This window comes from Micropterus dolomieu, linkage group LG22, assembly GCF_021292245.1.
Source record: "Micropterus dolomieu isolate WLL.071019.BEF.003 ecotype Adirondacks linkage group LG22, ASM2129224v1, whole genome shotgun sequence".
In the NCBI taxonomy this organism is placed as follows: Eukaryota; Metazoa; Chordata; class Actinopteri; order Centrarchiformes; family Centrarchidae; genus Micropterus; species Micropterus dolomieu.
The window spans coordinates 29,987,610-30,003,494 of NC_060171.1; the positions used below are offsets into that span (position 1 = coordinate 29,987,610).

General features: G+C 40.2%; 1 protein-coding gene across 1 annotated transcript in view; it reads left to right on the forward strand.

Moving 5' to 3' along the window:
* The first annotated feature begins 676 nt into the window (after positions 1–676).
* Positions 677–15,885, forward strand: part of fa2h (fatty acid 2-hydroxylase) — a 29,652-nt gene continuing 14,443 nt past the window's right edge. Inside the window, exon 1 of the mRNA XM_046036585.1 lies at positions 677–1,076. Coding sequence (XP_045892541.1) covers positions 795–1,076 — 282 coding nt within the window. The 5' untranslated portion in view covers positions 677–794. The remainder of the gene's footprint in view (positions 1,077–15,885) is intronic.

Consider the following 15,885-nt stretch of genomic DNA (forward strand, 5'->3'; position numbering starts at 1 on the left):
TCCTGTGTAAGGGAGCATTTCCGACACCAAGCGAAGGCAGCAGAAGGGCACAAAGATTTATGTTATTATCTCAAACTGTTGTCCAAATGTCAGGTTTACGTCAAGTGCAGTGAGTTACATTTGCCGTTATTTAGATGGATTTGCTTTTACCTTTTAGACGTGCATGTACTGATCAGGACTACGTGACAGCTCTTTACCCTACATGTCAATCTCTAGTTGATAGGCTACACACAATTAACGTCCATTTCCGTTATTCAAAATTCACGTTGAGATGTGTTAATTTGTTTATCGAAATTAAACCCATTAGGCTACAAGATCATTACCAATTTTCTCTACACATCAGACTTGAGGACAATTTTTTACTGTCCGAGTGTCTTTCCAGAGCAAACAGCGTGTGGTTGTAGTGCTGCATTCATGGAACTTGCAGGAATCATAGCCTACCTACCCTTAAGTAAAACTAGTCCTTTCGCAGCTTAACTGTGAATAATTTAGCTAGGAAAGAACAACGCTTTGCTCATAAAACAGGAACAGCACTAGAATAATAGAGGCACGGAGTGAAGACGTTTTAAGTTTAGAAACACCTGCAGGCAGCTGTGGCTCTGGAGCGCTCCGACACCTCAGACCCCGCCTCTTGTCGCTGTCCTCTTCGGAATAGGCTACTTAACTAGTTGCAGAGCCCTAACGGCTAAGTTGAACTCTGTCCTGGAGTAGCCCTGTCCTCCGAGGAGCTCTCTGCTCTCCTCCTTGTGTTTACTTTTCGGTTCAGGTGGACGCTCTGCTTTTGCGCTTTCAGGATGTCTCCGACCACGTCCCCGCGGTTCTTCACGGAGAGGGAGGTGGCCCGCAACTGCACCAAGGACTCCTGCTGGGTGCTGCTGGGGACCAGGGTGTACGATTTGACCGCGTTCTTGCGGATGCACCCGGGCGGGGAGGCGCTGATACTTTGCCGGTCAGGCAAGGACGTGAGCCGGGAGCTGGAAGGACCCCCGCACCGGCACTCGAAGAACGCGAGGCAGTGGTTGGAGCAGTACTACATCGGGGAGCTGGAAACAGACAGCGGCACCGACAAGGCACAGGTAGAGACGGAAGAATCTGACACACACCTGCTGTTAACTAGAGGCGGACATCACTGACCTTTGGGCAGCAAGTTCAGAGAAAGTAACCTGAGAAGAAAAACCTGCTGCTAGGTCTCTACACACTGACTGCTGAGGGTTAGAATCTGTCTTACTTTTTAAACAAATGGCTTCCAGGCAAGGCTGTGGTCCCTTTGGGAAAACAGTGTTTACTAACGTCTCTTAGAAAGAGCCAGACCAAAGCAAATATTTCCCCCTCTGAGCTGTAGGCCTACATGGGGAGCTAAATAACAATCATGACATGTGTTGGTCTCCAGGCAGGTTTGAAAGTCTTTGCTGCATATGATATCAGACACAATGACTTTGCCAAAACACTTAACGGGTTTGAGAATTTGGAAAGCTGGAAAAGGCGTGTTGGATCAGTGAGTAACAGGTGTATAAATGTCTCTCACTAACTTAACTGGGTGTTTCTGTGAGGCAGAGAGAGAGAGAGCTCTCCTCTCCCTCTCCCCTGGGCAGTATTGATTGTAGAGGAGGGAATAAGGAGTGGCAGAAGACAGGGTGGGGTGTAGGTGATTGATGATTATGGTAGACCGGTATTGGGGACAGTGTGTGTGTGAATTGAACCCAATTTGAAATAAGAGAAAGAAACTGGTTTGTCTTGTCCCAGTAATGACTGCAGGGACCACAAACAGGGAAGATTTGAGGGAAACCGGAAACCCCCAATCACACATTAGATGAATCCACACCCAATTTAGCTCTCTATCCCAGTGAGAACAGAGAAACTGAGAGAGTTTGCATAAATCTCATGCTGACAGGTTTCACATTTACATGGCTTGCCCACTCTCCTGTGTGTGTGTGTGTGTGTGTGTGTGTGTGTTCTTGCCTGTCGGTTACTGCAAGGTTTACACAATTTCAGTAACAAAAGCCATTTTTCTTCTCTTCTTCATCCTCCCTGGATCTTTATGCTTTTCAGTCACCGATAAAGCATATCTATAAAAAATTCACTTTTGGACTTTTTCGTTTTGTCGTTCAGCTATTAGATTTGAAAATGGTGTGCAGCACAGTGTGGGTTGAATGGGGGATGCATGTGGCTGTTAATGTTGAACATCAGCAGTTTGACAATGCATTCATTCTTGACAGCCTTCACACATTCTCCCACAGGCTGTTTTACAGTTTGAGATGTTTGTGGGGTTTTTTTCTTAGCAGTTATTATCACACCATACCCCACCCTCCCAAAAAGCAAAGGTTAATCACAGTTTTTTTTTATTTCAACTGCAACTTGGTTGGACATGTTTCAGCACTGAGGTGTCTTGCAGCAAGTCTAACACAGGATGTATGGCTATTGAGAAGGCCTAAGGGGTAAAATAGTATGTTGAAAAATGTATTTGTCATTAATGTTCTAATTACACTATTTGATTTGGCTGAAAGAAGATAAATGGTTGTGTTGATTTATATCCCAGCCTCACTGAGGCCCAGCTGCTGGGTGTGAAACTAATGGTCAAATGTGACAGTGGAGGTCATGAGACTGAGTCACCAGGACATTCCACCTGTTAATGAAAATCGCCCCTACATAATTTGTCCTCCAGGTATGGCTGAAGAACAAATAATTCTTTCCGTCTTCTACTCTTCCTTCAGTCACAGGCACCTTGGTCTAACTGCAAATGCTAAACCTACCCCACATTATGCTCTTTAATGATTGCCCTGATGGCTTTAAATGGCATTTTCACCTAGCAGCTAAATACCAGTGCAGAAACAGGATGTATCAACTTTTGGTCACACAGTGTTACTTTAACGCGGTTATAATTGGTAAATAATCTCGTGGTGTTATATTATGTGTTACCATGAGCTATTATGTGCGAAAACAAATAATTTTTTTATGGTAAAACTGCCAAATCTTACTTTTTGCTGCTTCAAATGTAACTTTATCTGTCCCTATCTTTGCATAAGTAAGAAAAGTCTGATGTGGTTTTCTGGAGGCAGCAGGTGCTGTTGTATTCTATGACAATGAAGCGCCATAGTCTAATTCATTAACGGAAGACCTGTCCCTCAAAGGGTTAAACATTGGTAAGCAGAAGGAGACACAATCTGCAGTTTTCTGTGTCTCAGATGAAACTGCTCTGCCACAGAATGTAAGGAAATTGTATCTAGAAACATTCTGTTTGAGGTTCCTCATAGCACAAACAGAAGGAGATTAAAGGGGAGAAGAGATGGTATCCTTCTTGTTTGCATAAGTAGTCAGCATACATAAAAAGCACTAGTGCACCACTGCAGGGCGTCTGGTAAGAACTTAACAATCTCTTGTTAAGTTCTTACCAGACAGGAATGTTTAATGATTATTTAATACAAAGTTGTATTTGTGTAACATGTATGTTCTGAAATATAAGCAAATAATAAATAATGTACTAGGTGTCAGTATAGTTACACATTTACACAGATCATAGTGTACACATTATTTCCAGAAACCGTATGTTGTAGCCACCAGCATAGGAACAATATAAAAAAGAGTTACATTAATACCAAGAATCAGCTATATTAATTACAACTCAGTGATCTGCACCTTGGCTCCATGTTGCCACTGGTGCCTGTCTATCTCTACAACACTAATGCAGCGTTGCTAGAAATTATGACTATAACACAACCCAAATGTGAACATATGGCTTCAGCAATGGACTAAAACACAGCAATAGCAATTTTACCAAAGTGATAGATAACTGTTACACTGTTATATAGTCCAGAACTTTCCTCACGCAGTGGCATACTACTCACAAAGACCAATAGACTTGGAGTTGATTATATCACATAATGTCCATAAACTCCCATTCAAATGCTGCAGCTACACTGAAAGTCAGCTCAAAGTTGAACTTTTAGTATTTTGTTCAGATTGGGGATGAAGAGAAGCTCCCCCAATCGTATCCCACCCACTGCTGCCAAAACTGATACAACTTATACAAAACCCTACAGAAATCATTAAAGCCAGGATTGGCTCTCCCAAGGCCACAGAGGACATTTTACAACTGTTTTCATAGGCTGAGCAGTACTCCCGCTAACTAGTAAGTTGATTTTCATGTGTAAAATTGTTGCTGTTCCCTTTTTATTGAGCACGCAATCAGTAAATTATTCAGATTAGGACTGGAGACCAAAAAACTTGATCAGATGTCGCTACACTTGATCTCTGAGAAGTGCTGTGGTGCTTTTACTTGGAATGTAAAAGCACCACAGCAATTAATCCAAGCGCCAGTGTAGTGGCCATATACCCTTAATCAGTCTTTCAATCACAGGTGCAGCTTGTTTACTCTTTCCTCCTGTCCCATTGTCTTGAAGGACTTGAGCCAAAACAGCCTTTCACCTGGAGAGGATGTGCTTAACAATCCTTTTACATTTTTTCTTCACCCGGTCTGCTGATATCACAGTCTCTTTGTGTACATGGAGACTTGTAAGTAAATTCAACGGGGCTAAGAGTGGAGGCAGCTGTGTTTAGGGCTAATACATTAATGTACCGGAAAATATAGCTCTATAGTCATGAACTTGGGAGGATAGTGCACATATTGTTTAAATGAGTGGAATCACAAAGGAGTGTGTGTGAATGAATGTATGAACAACGGAGATACTATGGAAGAGCTGCAGAGAATGAGACTGGAAGTGAGTTGAAAGTTCTTATAGTATTGAGAGTGAATCGCAGCACAGATCCATAGAGAACAACAGAGTGTAATTTGGTAGAAAGTGGTAAGTTCGAGTATCGGGGTCATGTTGGTGGGTGTTGATAAGTTTTGTGGATGGAATGCGGGAGAGCACCGGGTCAGGTGGAGCGCTGGAATGCAGACTTCCATCTGCATGGATCTTTTTTCTGCTCAATGATGTGATTGTCTTTCATTAGAGGGCAAGCGGAGGAAAAGGGGGAGAGATTGATGGGGTTGTGGAGGGACTTGTACAATGTTGAAAGTTCAATATTAACACCTCCAACAATTTATGTTTGGCAGCACGCGCGAGAAATAAATTGTGGTTATTTATTAAAGGCTTTGGCCCTGTAGGCCATTGTAGACTTTGATTAAATATAAGCCAATCACAACAAAGCAAAGCTATAGTGCAGTATTTACTAGGATCCAGTTATATTCAGCTCTGCACTTTACCAGCGCCCATGTCATCAGGTCTCTCTCTGACAGGCTGTTGAGGGGAATTCTCTCTTTTCTAACTCTGTAGAGCTGCTCTGAGTTTATCTCCGCGGTGATCCATTACCCGGCACATTGTTTACCTTTGCTACCATAGAGACTGCCAACACAGCAATTAGCGCTCAGGTGCAGGCCTCAGGTGGCTCCCCTCGTCGCCACGGTAACACATGGAAAAGAGAGAGGACGAGGTGCAGGGAAGCTGGATGGACAGTCAGAGGGGATGGAGATAGATAGATAGAACATATGCTTGAAAGGTGCAATTGATTTGGGCAATGGTCTCACAGGACTGATACTTCCTCTCCTAGTTTTTACTGAGCCTACTCCTGAAGTTGTAACTTTTACTTCTTTTAACTCTTTCCCATAAATAATTTCCCGATGGTATTGTTCCTTCTCATTGGTCTATTGTCATCCCATGGGGGGATCTGATTGGCTGGTGAGGTATGAGGCCAGTGGTCAGAAAGATTGATTTCTGCTGAACTCATGATTGTTTTGTATATCCTGCATTACAAAACAGAAATCTTCGCTTTAACCATTACTGTTTGCTTTTATACCCTCTTTATTTTAAATGCTCTTTTACCAAAGAATTAGAATGAAGCATTTGTTCTTTACGATATGAAAACTAAAATGAAGAGGGGAAAAAATGTTTTGTTTAATTCTAGAGGTTAATAGGTTGCAGATGTTGTTGCAAGAAAACAAACATTTGGAAGGTGCTGAAGAAACGGACGAGAGGAGGGACGAGGAGATGGAGAGAGCTAACCTGAAGGACTCAGCGTACGGTAGTGCTGTAGTGGTGTCTACAGAGAGGGCATGGCTCTCTGTGGTGAAACACCTCAGTGTCAGGTGAAAGGAGTCAGCTGACACCGTGGTGCACAGTGGGAATTGGAAGCAACAAGTATGTGTGCTGCACTTCTACATACCAATATATTAGATTTTACCCATGGCCACAATGGTTGACATGACCTCTGCTGCCTTTGGTAAATTTAGACTCCATTACAGACGGAACTGCGTTAACAGCCGAAATGCAATGTGCAATATTAGACTATATGATATTAATTTTGATTTAATAATGTTTTAAATTTTGTGTGATAAACGCCTGCAGCATAGTATTTCTTCATTATAAACAGAGACAAAAGTATGAAAGTAAAGACACTTTATCATGTCAGTACCATGTTTTAAATATGCAGCTAACCAAGGTATTGAGAGAATTCTCATGAAACATCCAAACATACATTTAACAAAATATATAATGTTATATAATAAAATTATATATACAGTATATAACATATCATGTCGTCTTCCAGTGTGTTTTCCGGATTTTTGCATCATCTCATGTTGTTTTCAGACTGGTTGGGTTGTTGATTTTGGTCGTCGCAGCAGTCTCCATAGCTTAAAATCTGGTCACCACATTTCTCTCATGACTATTAACTTTTGTCTAGGGCACCCCAAAATCACACTGTTCATATACTGTATGTGCTTGTGTATGCCACTTACTGGCTGCTGTGCAAAAAGGGGACAGGGGGAAGCTGTTTAGCAGATCTGTGTAGAAGACTTTTGTTAGTGTCGAATTCCTACTGGTGTACCAGGACTTCAGTAGGGTTAATTCTTTATTAAATGCCCCTTGATGTTGAGACTTGATTGATGTCTTTTAAATCGAAGGTAAATTTTGTGTTTGTTTATCTCAGTTTTTATTAATGAGGACAATTTTAGGAACACACACACAAACACACACACACACACACACACACACACACACACACACACACACACACACACACAATTATGCAACATGTACAGAGAGACTGGAATCTTTTGTCATTCAGGTTTGACTGGTTCTTTAGGTTAAAGTGAGATGAGTGACCTTATTGTCTACACACACAGGGCTGTACCGGATGTATTCAAAGCTTCTATTGAGGTTTTTTAAATAAATTTTTCAATGTTTGTAGGCACATTTGATCATTCCATCACCAGAAAAAAAGAAATGCTTGAACAGAATCAATTTAAATGAAGTTATATTATCTTTTTTTCTGTACGGACTTAAAGACAGGAGCAGTTATCCAACTGCTGTAGGTAGTTTCTATAGCTAACATCAGCAGCTCTTGGCAAACTAGAAAGTAAGCTGAATGTTGGTGGTTGAGTCCTTTAATGTTACCTTACAGACAAATCATGGCTGGAATAGTGTTGTGTGCTCTGTCCAGGCCACTTTTGTTTATCTCCAATTTCCAGAGCCAGAGCTACACCACATTTATTACAGCCGCAAGGAGATAGTCACTGAATTTGACTGAAAGACCGGCATTGGATTCGTATCGCATACCCCATCTTTTAAAATGACTTACACACATCCAAGCTGGATGTGCGCTTCTCTGTGGACGAGTTCTGGCCATGTGGATTCCTCTAATGTTAATGAGAATTTTAATAATATATACAGAACGGCCGGCTATGGCTCAGGGGGAGAGCAGTTGTCCGCTTCTCAGAAGGTCGGTGGTTAGATACCCAGCTCCTCCAGTCTGCGTGTCGAAGTTTCCTTGGGCAAGATACTGAACCCTAAATTGATCCAGATGGCTGTTCCATCTGTGTGTGAATGTGTATTTCTGTTCTGATGGCAGATAGCACCTTGGCCTCAGTGTAAGTGATGTATTGCAAAAATGTTTTGAGTGGTCAGAAAGACTAGAAAGGCACTATACAAGTACATACCATTTACGATTTAACACCATTTATATGGCGCTAACTAGTATGTGGGAACGTGACACTTTCTGCACAAACTGGCTGGCTACTGCTTCTGATGCTTACACACACGTAAACAAACAAACATGCAACAGAGAGAGAGACATTCGGGTTTGTCTGGTTCTTTAGGTTAAAGGGAGACGAGTGATTTCATTATCTATGTACACATTAGGGCTGTAACGGATGTCACATCAGTGATAGAACGTCTTTACAGGATGAGCAGCATTCGGATGTTGATTTAGAATTCGAAGGTCAACTTCGAACCACGTTATAGTCCTACATACACACACACACACACACACACACACACACACACACACAGGTCACTCCATCCATATATCCTCATTCCTTTCTCAGTGTCTCCCAGACAAATGGCTTAGACACACCACGCTGGATGTGTGTATAGGAGTTCTGGTGTCAAAATTGACTCAACATAGGAGGATTTAAGGCATTGACAGACAAACCACAGTAACAACAGATGGATGTTACATGTATTGTGGACGCGTTGTACAGTGTATGCACTCATTATTCAATTTGGTTATTAATTTTTAACAACATTTATTGTAAGATTATTAGTGAGCTGTGCCGTTTCTATAGAGTGGAAGTAATGGTGTTAACACTTTTTTATTGGCTCAGAAAGTTTGCTCTGGAAATTATTTTTGTTAGAGCAGAATATACGTTACTGAAAAGGAGCACATTACTGAAGCTTTCTTCAACCTGCTTCGTGCCATCTTCAACAGCCTCTACCGGCATCGGACACACGTAGGAAACACCACAAACAGCTCCAGCTGACTAGCCGGCGTTGGTTTCTTTTTTTCTGGTGTAGTAGGCTATCTCACCCTAAATGTGCAGGCTGACAACAATTTCAGGGGAGGGATAAATTTGAACCTGTGACAGTGAATCATCACATCAGTCACGAGGAAATGCATGCTTCCTTTTCCTGTCCACTTTCCTATCTCTGTAAACCCATAAACACACCTGCACACAAAGACACTCCTCACAGCACCTGTGTGTCTGATGGTTCGGCCATATTTCTCCTAATCTAGCCGTGCGGTTGGCTAATTAAGGAGCAGCGAACTAGTTCATCGTTAGATAAAGGCTGTTGTGTGACAAGATTGCAAAGTGGTATTGGTGTGGCTATGTCTTTGGCTGAACCCGGGAGAGGTGTGTTTTGCTACCTTTCCCTCATCTAGCTGGGTGTGAGCCGTGAGAGCAGTCAACCTTTACACACAGTTGTGATCTTCCTGCAGACACTGATGTCATCCGTATCAAATCTGAATAGCAAAGCAAGGCACCAGGGCTGAACTATTAAAAAAAAAAAGATCTCATTGTGATTATTTTGACTGACATTGCAGTTGCTTTGCGATATTAGAGGGAATGATAATTTTTACATAATCCCATTTTCATTGAAAAATATATTTAAATGATCACGGTGGGATTTCTGCAAGAATCTGTACCAAACAAAGAGGTTTTCTAAGGTCTGTAGAATATGATGTGTAGGCCAGGGCATTTGTGCAGCACGACGATGTTTAATTTAAAATGGTATTTTGACACATTTCGCCTTTATCAAATTACACATTAATTAAACCTATTATTCACAGAAGGTGATGCCATACTGTACTTAATTAAACATATTGCACCTTCAGTATGCCAATGATTTTGATTCAATTTTGATTCATTGTTGAGTAAATCTCAATGTCTGTCAGCTTGAGGTAGATTTTGCCTTTTTTGAAAAAGAGTGATGTGCTTAATGGGTGATGGAAACACCTTTTTTCTGAATAAGCCCTGACGCAGCGAACATTTAACTTAATGACCGCTACGAGTGGAGTAGGAGAAGCTTCGTCTTCTTCATCTTCTTCTTCTTCTTCTTCTTATCTGTTTATTGGCGGTTTGCAAATAACTGGTTTTGTGTCTGGCTGATGATCTCTACTTCTTCTACTCTGTTTGTTACAGCCATGCAGAACGTACTTTCTAAATTCATGGTTTCATTTTTAGTTAAAAAAGTTACAATCCCAAACAAAATTCTCATTGTAAATAAAGTGATATATAGACAACTAAACTATATTTATTATTTGGCCTGTGCGATATGATTAAAATCTCATATCCCAATAACGATATATATCCCAATATAAAATAGTTTTAGTAAATTCAATTAAATATTATGAACAGGATTTTTCTCTGATTCATAAATGATGGGGTAAGTTATTCTGAAGAAATCAAACACCATGACAAATACCATGATATAGAGTGAACAACGACACAGCAAGTAATGTAACTAACGTTAGCTGGGTTGTGGTTTAGCAAGCTGTTGCTACTTGCTGCTGCAAAGTAAACATGAGAGGACGAGACGGTCCCAGAGCAACACAGTAGCTCCAGACAATGATACAACTCTCCAGCTGCCATAGCTAACATCACAACAACAACAACACGTCTTGTCGAACTAGAAAGTTAGCTGAATGTTCTGTGGGCAAGTCATTAAACGTTACCTGACACCCACATGGTGGCTGGAACAGCTGAAATAGTGTTGTGTGGTTCGGCCTGAGCCACTCCGTTTGTTTCCCATTTACAGATATGATTATGATAGAAAGGCACCTAATTCTCATTTTTTTAAATGTGACATTTCAAACGTTTGCTTCAGTTAGATGAAAACTACATTACATTAACTAAAGTTTGCTAGTTGATAAGACTAAACACAGACAGATGTAGAGAATGGTTACAAGTTTTACTCTGGTTCCCTGAACATGTCTGAGACCTACATGAGATGATGAAGCTTACTTTTATAATGTATTGAGTCATGGGTTTAAAGAATTGATAATGTGTTAAATAGCATTATAAAGGTCAACAGACTTGGGTTAGCAACTACTGTTGCATTTGTAAATAAAGCATTTTCTCTTACATTTGCTGTAATCTGTGTGACTGATCCATGTGCCACACAGGTATTCAGAGCTCATGGCCTTTTCAGTGTTATTGAACTTTTCACAGTGTTACTGAACTTCAACCGCAATCAGTCCACATGCAGTCTACCAGGGGATGTATCTTGACACACCCTCAGAAACACACACACAAACAAACATACACACAATTGTCACAACACCCAGTTTGTAGCAGGTCACAATGGACATTTATGATTTTACATCAAGAGATAACAATAAGAGATAAGATAATAAAGATGTTTTCAGCTGCTCACACATGCACTTTTATTTACATTTTTTTATTTTAACATTTTATTTATTTCACACCCTTGTCCTCTACTCACACATCTTATCCCATGTTGGCCATGTACAGAGGCTAGAAGGGAATACAGATCTCCGTCAGGTGTATCTGGGGTCATGTGGGTGGGGAGTAGTCTCAGTTTTCAATGCAAGAATAGTGTAAAGGTATTGTAACCGAGTGTGCAGGGTTTGCCTAACTGTGTAAACTTCTGAATTTAAACATTCTTTTTTATTTAGAACATTTTTTTAACACACCACACAAAATAAAAAAAACCCTCCCTCCCCTCTCCCAAACAAATTAAAGTTGAATTTCACTAAATTGTCCCTCCCTGGTTCCCTTACAGTAGAGACGGGAGAAAAATGCTTTAGTGGATCATAACATATCAGATGAACTTGCCTTTTGCTATGGCTAAATGACGAATACTGCTGAAATGACGAATGTCTAAGCTTTATTTTAGATTCAGTCAGTAAAATAGTTTTTTCAGCAATTGTGAATCATAGCAATGAGAGGTCCTTGAGTATCCCGTCATTGATGTGCACAACAACAAGCTGATTAGTCCAGTAGTAGGCGTGATTAGCTGCAGACAGAGACACACATACACACACACACACACACACACACACATGCAACCAAATGCATGAACCCTCCAGGCTACACCTGGCGGAGATAACATTCCCTCTCTGTCAATGCATTGTTTTGTAGGTACATGGATAATTCTGGCACATTGTGCTCGGACCTGCAAAATGAAATGAGAGCAGCAAATAAGATAACAGATAACAAGTGAAACTAAAGCCAGGGTCCTCTTCCTGATTGCACAAGTTTGGAGTACCTGGCCGCAAATCATTTAGGAGAAAGTCAGAGTGAATCAATATGAAATATTTATAGTATGAGACCAAATGTTCTGGGTGTTGCCAGACCGTCAAATCAGTATAGGAGTGATAAACCACCACAGCCTCCCCAGAATGACTGACTGATCCTTCTCATGTGCTATGTAACCGGACACCAGAGAGGTTATGAAAGCTTTTTCTAGCACTAAGGTCACCTGTAGAGCTGATGCTATTGATGTCCTGTTGTATATTTGTATTTATTTACAAAACCCAGGGATCTATAACTATACTGCTACAGTCTGTGTGCAGCAGTGATTATTATACAAAAGGTAGCAAGTTGTCAAGTTACTTAATAGTGGTGGTTGACCAGAAATGCAGGTTTTGGCACCCAGTTGCCAAATTTTAGGGGCAAAATAGATGGGTAATATTACCTTCAGGGGGAAACAGAATTAGTGACTGAGCAAATAAGTTTTAAAATTTTTAATAAAAAGTTGGAAATAAAGGCCGTAGTTCAGCAATTGCCACTGTCATCATCCTTTTGATTACAAAATCTCCGCTCCACAAACCAACCATGACCAAGTCTACTTACATAGTCGCTGCCCATAGAAACACACAGTTCCTCCACCTTTAGTTCCAACACTCTTGCTATCACCATAAAACACACAGTAATAAAATGCAATGATAGATATGCACTCACATGGCAAAGATTAAAGTGTCTTTTTGGTTTATTAGTTTAAAAAAAAAAATTAACCTCAAAGCAAAAAATCAAACCAAACAAATGGTCATTGTCAGTTAGAGGCTTCAGGCACAATTTGAAATTTGGGGTAAATTGTAAATTGCTTTTTATGGGTTGGAAGGTTTTACAGCATAGAGGAAGGGGGGGGAGAGTTGCTGAGAGTCGACTAGTTAATCAGACCTTGGGAATTGTTTGATTTACACTGGCTCTTCAGTTTGTCATAACTCATAGTCTGGACAGTGTTATAAAATTGCTGAATAATTTTGCCATGACAATGGTCAAATATTAATATTTTATCCTGAAAAAGTTTATTAGTATTTGGTTGATTGGTTTAATCTTTAAGCCTTCAGGCACAAGGGAAGAGACTCTTGATGATGCAGGTGCTTAGAAATGAATAGTTTCAGTTACATCCATTTAGTCATGGCTGGCCACCGAGTCAGTTTCGTAGTGCCACAGTAACTCTGAGCCTCATGTTATCTGATCTAAAAACAAAGTTTCATGCAGTTAAGTATACATATTTTGAGAGCACTGGTTTGAGATCAGCACTCAGATACACTAATTTTAGAAAATAAGGGACTGGTCGATGTTTCCGGTTAGTTCTTCTGCATTGTATGTAAGCAGTGCTTCGTAAGTGTGGCTCATCCATTCAGCCTGTCTAACCTTCACCTTTGCCATAGCCCACCCTCTTCGCTCTTCAACTCTGTTCCAGTTATTTTATCTGTCTTGATCAGCCTTAACCCTGTTTTCTATCAGTCAGCCCAAAACCCCACAATGCCATATAATGTTTAACCCACTTTCGCCATTTTTGGTTCCTCTTCATTCCCACCAGCTTAACTTTGGGATCAACACAAAGGGTGACAAAAAAAGTGGCAGCAACCTGGAGCCTGGACCACTACCCAGATTCAGCTACTTCTTTGTGTGTTTGTAATTGCTGAAGCATCATGGTTAACTGGTCGTCTCATCAGGCTATTTATCAGAGATCATGGATACATCTTCTATTATTGATAAAAATCACACTTATTCCCCTATTGCCCTCAAAATCAATTTTATTCCTCTTGAATACGTTCATTTAATTCATCCACCCACTTCCCCTCCCCCTCGCAGCAGAGGCTGACTGTAGTTTCTGTGTTGTGATGGTACCAGGCCACAGTGCCGCCCCACTCTATCCATCTCCTTTGTTTTTTGTCTGTCAGAGCACTCCTTTTGTCTTTCTACTTGATGCTGTTATCCTTTAGAAAATAAGATTATTCAGTCCTCCTGCTCTCCTTTAACAAGGTGTGTCTGAATTGTTTTCTCAAGTTCATGTGTTTCCATTAAATAGTGGTTCATGGATTCAGAAACAGAGTAACCTGGAATTTGATATGTAAATACCTTAGGACGCTTCTCCTGTTGAAGATTTTTTTTTTTCCTTTGCAGTTCTAAGTGAATCATCTACCTAAACAGCAAGTATCATGCGCAAAGGAGGAATGTTGTAATCTAGGTTTTCTTTTAAAAAGACAATAAAGAGGATTTTTGCAGGTTCAAGATGTACATTGTGAATGAATGTTGTGTAAGTTCGTTTTTAATCACACTATCAGCTAGAGCAGTAACATGAAAGGTCTTGCAATCAATAGACATGACATTCTCTACAAGACAATGGGCCAAAGTAGGGTGATCGTTAAGTCAGTGGTGCAGGCATACCAACCATTGTCTCATCTGAAGCCTGATGAAACACAGAGGAACGCCTTCAATTAGGTACTGAACTTGTTCCCCCTGCTCAGTATTAACAACAATTAGCAAATCACCTGCTGTTTATTTGTTTGTTTAGCTTTCTGGCTTTACATTTAGGCAGTAATATTGGAGAGAGAAGGTGACAGAGGTGATAACAGTATGAACGCCAGACTGACAGGAGGTCAGAAAGAGGGTGAGATGAAGAAAAGTGTGAGTCAGAGAGGAAAGGTGTGTGTCTCCCCTCCCTTACCTGCTGTTGATATGTTGCCATGCAGCCTTTACCCGAGTTACAACACTGGAGTTAGGATTGCTTTAGCAATATTAAAATAAATATCTATACAATTCAGTGCTTTAATGTCACAACACTCACACAGTGTCCCACAACGGCCACGGTGCTTAATTTAACAGAACATAATGGAAATATGATGGATTTAACATGAATTTTAATGACTTCAATTACATTAGAAATACACAATCCTGCTCTGACCAGATTTACAAGGAGAAATCTGTTTTGGGTCAAATTCTAATACATTTTCTTGGTTGTACTTCTTGGCTGTAATTCAGTCAGTAAATAGGCACTCCAATAATCTCATTGTGACTGCTGTTGCTCTTTGATTATAAAGTTGTCATGTTTAGCAAATGTCGTCATGATTGTTTTAAAACCTCTATAATGATGCTGGCAGGAATTTTTGTAACCATTATCTTCTACTCTGCTACATTTTACATTTTTACTAAACTACATTTAACAGATGAAGGTAGTAACTTAAGATTTTGCAGGTTTAAAAAGAACATTACCACACTTAGTATTTAAAGTTGTTAAAATGAGCCTCCTCTGGGCAACCTGAAAATGTATACAAATGAATGGATTGATTTTAATACTCTATATGGGGCCATTTTGCATTATAAGTACTTTTACATTTTGTTGCTTATAATTATGCTTTTTTACTTGAATGGAATATTTTTCTTTGTCTTATTGCTATTTTTACTTAAGTGAAATTTAACTGTTGCTGTCTTTATCTATTTAACTCTTCTTCGGTCTGTGATGCTGGGGGTCAGTCTAAAAACACTTATGTTCTTTTGGTTTAATTTTGGTCTTGATTTCTGTGGGACGATGTGTCCCTAAGTAGACAACCGAGGCCTATTGCATATGTGGTGATGATGAGTTGGGGGGATCAGAAAGGGAGGGGATGTGTTTATGTTGTAACTGTATGTTTTGCATTTTGTTAACACAGTAAAGACTGTTAATCATAAAAAGTGCAAAGTACATTTGATCAAAGTATTCAAGAGCTTTGAGGTAATCACCCTTAGGAAATATAATTTTTGACAGGGCATACATCTCTGGAACTGGCTGCTTCTGTTCCTAGTACCTACCTCAGATGTGGAACACATAGTGTGTTAAAAACAACAGTAATCCTTCTGCCAGATAAAATCATAGT